At 38.1% G+C, this 2,615-nt stretch overlaps 1 protein-coding gene across 1 annotated transcript; it reads left to right on the top strand.

The window, feature by feature from the left end:
- Positions 1–364: 364 nt before the first annotated feature.
- Positions 365–1,164, top strand: LOC110604534 (TIR-only protein). The gene is made up of 2 exons (XM_021742737.2): positions 365–864; positions 968–1,164. Exons 1-2 carry the CDS (start codon positions 365–367, stop codon positions 1,116–1,118), a joined length of 651 nt encoding a protein of 216 aa, XP_021598429.1. The 3' UTR covers positions 1,119–1,164.
- The last annotated feature ends 1,451 nt before the right edge of the window (positions 1,165–2,615 follow it).

Below are 2,615 nucleotides of genomic sequence, written 5' to 3'. Positions count from 1 at the left end.
AGAAAGGAAGAAGAAGAGGAGGGAAAAAAAAAAAAACAGACGTGTTTGAAGGATTGAAGCATGCAAGAGCGGCTACATCGATCATGGAGTCAAAATTTTCAAACTTCTTTACTTTTGATGCTTCTCTGCTCTATGTTTCTCCTCCAAATCAAGACAACTACCTCGTATTTTCTCTTCTTCTGGTCCTTTTTTGAATTCTTTTTCTTTTCAATACTAAAACCTCTCGTTCTCTTATTGACATATAAATACCCACCAACCCCATTTCAATCAAGGGACCAATTGATCATCTAATCAAAACCCTTACTACCTAATTTTTACGCCAAATCCTTTTTTTTTTCTTTAGCTTTAGCTTCTTCAAGGAGCCATGCAAAGATTGCCCTCCACAGCTAAGGACTTGTCTCGTAAAATCTTGCACCACCACCACCACCTCCTTCTTCACAAACCCAGCATTAGACCACTACCCTGTGATGTTTTCATTAATCATAGAGGAATTGATACCAAGAGAACCATTGCAGGATTGCTCTTTGACCATCTTTCAAGACTCGGCCTTAACCCTTTCTTGGATAGCAAGAACATGAAACCTGGTGATAGGTTGTTTGACAAGATTGATTCAGCTATCGGCGAGTGCAAGATTGGCGTTGCTGTTCTTTCCCCTCGTTATTGCGATTCTTATTTTTGCCTCCACGAGTTGGCTTTGATAATGGAAACGAAAAAACGAGTTATTCCCATTTTTTGCGACGTGAAACCTTCTCAGCTTCGAGTTAAGGACAACGGAACCTGCCTTCCCCAGGAGCTTCAAAGATTTACAAATGCTCTTGAAGAGGCAAAGTACACGGTGGGACTTACATTTGATTCTCATAAAGGGTATATAACTGATCTTTCTTCATATCTGAACTCCATATTTTGAGATTCGAATTCACTGGTTATTCTATATTCTGAGTCCTATATGTGATGATTTTATGTGCAGGGACTGGTCGGAGTTCTTGTCGACGGCGACCGATGCAATTGTAAAAAACTTGATTGAAGTGGCCGGAGAAGAAGCTCGCACGAACGGAATAAAGATGAGAAGCTTGTCTTTTTCCAGAGCGATAAACAAACACAAGGATCTTCATGAATAAGGACCAGTGCAATTAACTTTGATTAATTTTTTTAATTAATTTTTTGTCAAATGATGACCAATTCGTTGATTCAAAGATCTCTTTTCTTCTTTTAGTCTTTTTTTTTTTTGTTGGTTTATCGTATATGCAGGATCATGCATGCAGAAAAAGATGCAGTAGCTAACACATCCATGCTGATTATTCTGATTTGAAGGCTCTTCAATAAATTGTACATTTAATGATCGCCTTCTTTTTATCATGTAATCAATGTTGTGTAGTTGATTCAATAAAGGTGCAGTTTTTAATAATGCAGATTATGATTCATGGGTCGATCTTCCCTTTTGTTTGATACCATCATCTAGATTTTGATTCATGATCCATCTGGAATCAATGTCCAAATTAAAACCCAAATCCTGTCCTTTAATTAATAGTAATATCTGAAATATATTTCATTATTTTTCGATATGCATATATTTGATTTGATATATAATTATATAACATTTACTTTAATTTTTTTTAAGAATTTTCTTTTATGGGTAAACAATCGAAATATTCTATAATTGTTTATTATGAGGACCCATCATTCATGACTCCCTGTCTGCCTGTGAGGCCTCTTCGCCATCGCATTTTGCTGAGATCTCTACCCTCTGGTTTTTTCACAAAGTTCCTGAAGTGCCCTTTTTATGAGCCTTTCTATCTCATTTATCAACTAGTAATAGTCGTTGGTGCCATAGCCATGAGTTCAATGATACTGACAGCATTTGTCTGAATCCTTTCGATTGGCCTCGGCTTTGGACTACTGTATGAAATCTTTGTCTTGCCTAGCTACAAGCACTTCAGCTCTAAACACATTTAGAGGAGTGATTATCTCAAGGATTCAGGGGTTGATACGGCCTCTGCTCCTTCCTTTCCCATGAGTGTCTATTTAGCATCTCTGGCCCTCGATTCTGTCGTTTCTCTTGCCTTTCCAGCCGTCTGTCCTCCACTAATGTAATACCCGGCTAGACTCCGGTATCGGAATTCCTACCGTCCGGTGGAATCTCGGATGTCGGAAACCTCTAGAAGGGTAAAACCATGTTTTTATAAAATGTTTTCATGTATTTTATGGTTTTAAGTAAGAAAAAAAATGAGTTTTGAATGAAAATGACCATAGAGGGAAATCCAGGTTCGACCGCCGAACATGGTAGAGTTTCGGAGTCACCTTTGGCTTCCGAAGGTGGTCTGGCCAGCCACCTATAAAAGGCCCCATAGCTAAAAATGGGCGAGTTTTCTTCCCTATTTTTGGCCAACGGTGAGTCCATGCCCTCCCATGATTGGTTTTGATGATTTTTCTCAAATCTTTCAAATTTTAATAAGTTTTAACTTGGTTTTGAAGATTTTTAAAGCTAAGATCAAGCTTTAGAGTTTGAAGACCCAAAGAGCTAGATTTCTCCCATCTCCAAGTTAGGATCGTCTCTCCTCTCGATCTTCAAGAGGTAAGCTTAGATCCTGCCTTTCTTGTATGTTTTAAACAAGTTT

This window comes from Manihot esculenta, chromosome 17 (assembly GCF_001659605.2).
Source record: "Manihot esculenta cultivar AM560-2 chromosome 17, M.esculenta_v8, whole genome shotgun sequence".
Lineage (NCBI taxonomy): Eukaryota > Viridiplantae > Streptophyta > Magnoliopsida > Malpighiales > Euphorbiaceae > Manihot > Manihot esculenta.
The sequence above is the reverse complement of the archived record's forward strand: the minus strand, read 5'-3'. Positions and strand labels throughout refer to the sequence as shown.

Bases quoted from the DNA above. Each gene is read 5' to 3' on its own strand.
- LOC110604534 (XM_021742737.2), top strand. From the start codon at position 365: ATGCAAAGATTGCCCTCCACAGCTAAGGACTTGTCTCGTAAAATCTTG. The intron at 865-967 runs GTATATAACTGA...TTTTATGTGCAG, and splicing joins ACATTTGATTCTCATAAAGG to GGACTGGTCGGAGTTCTTGT.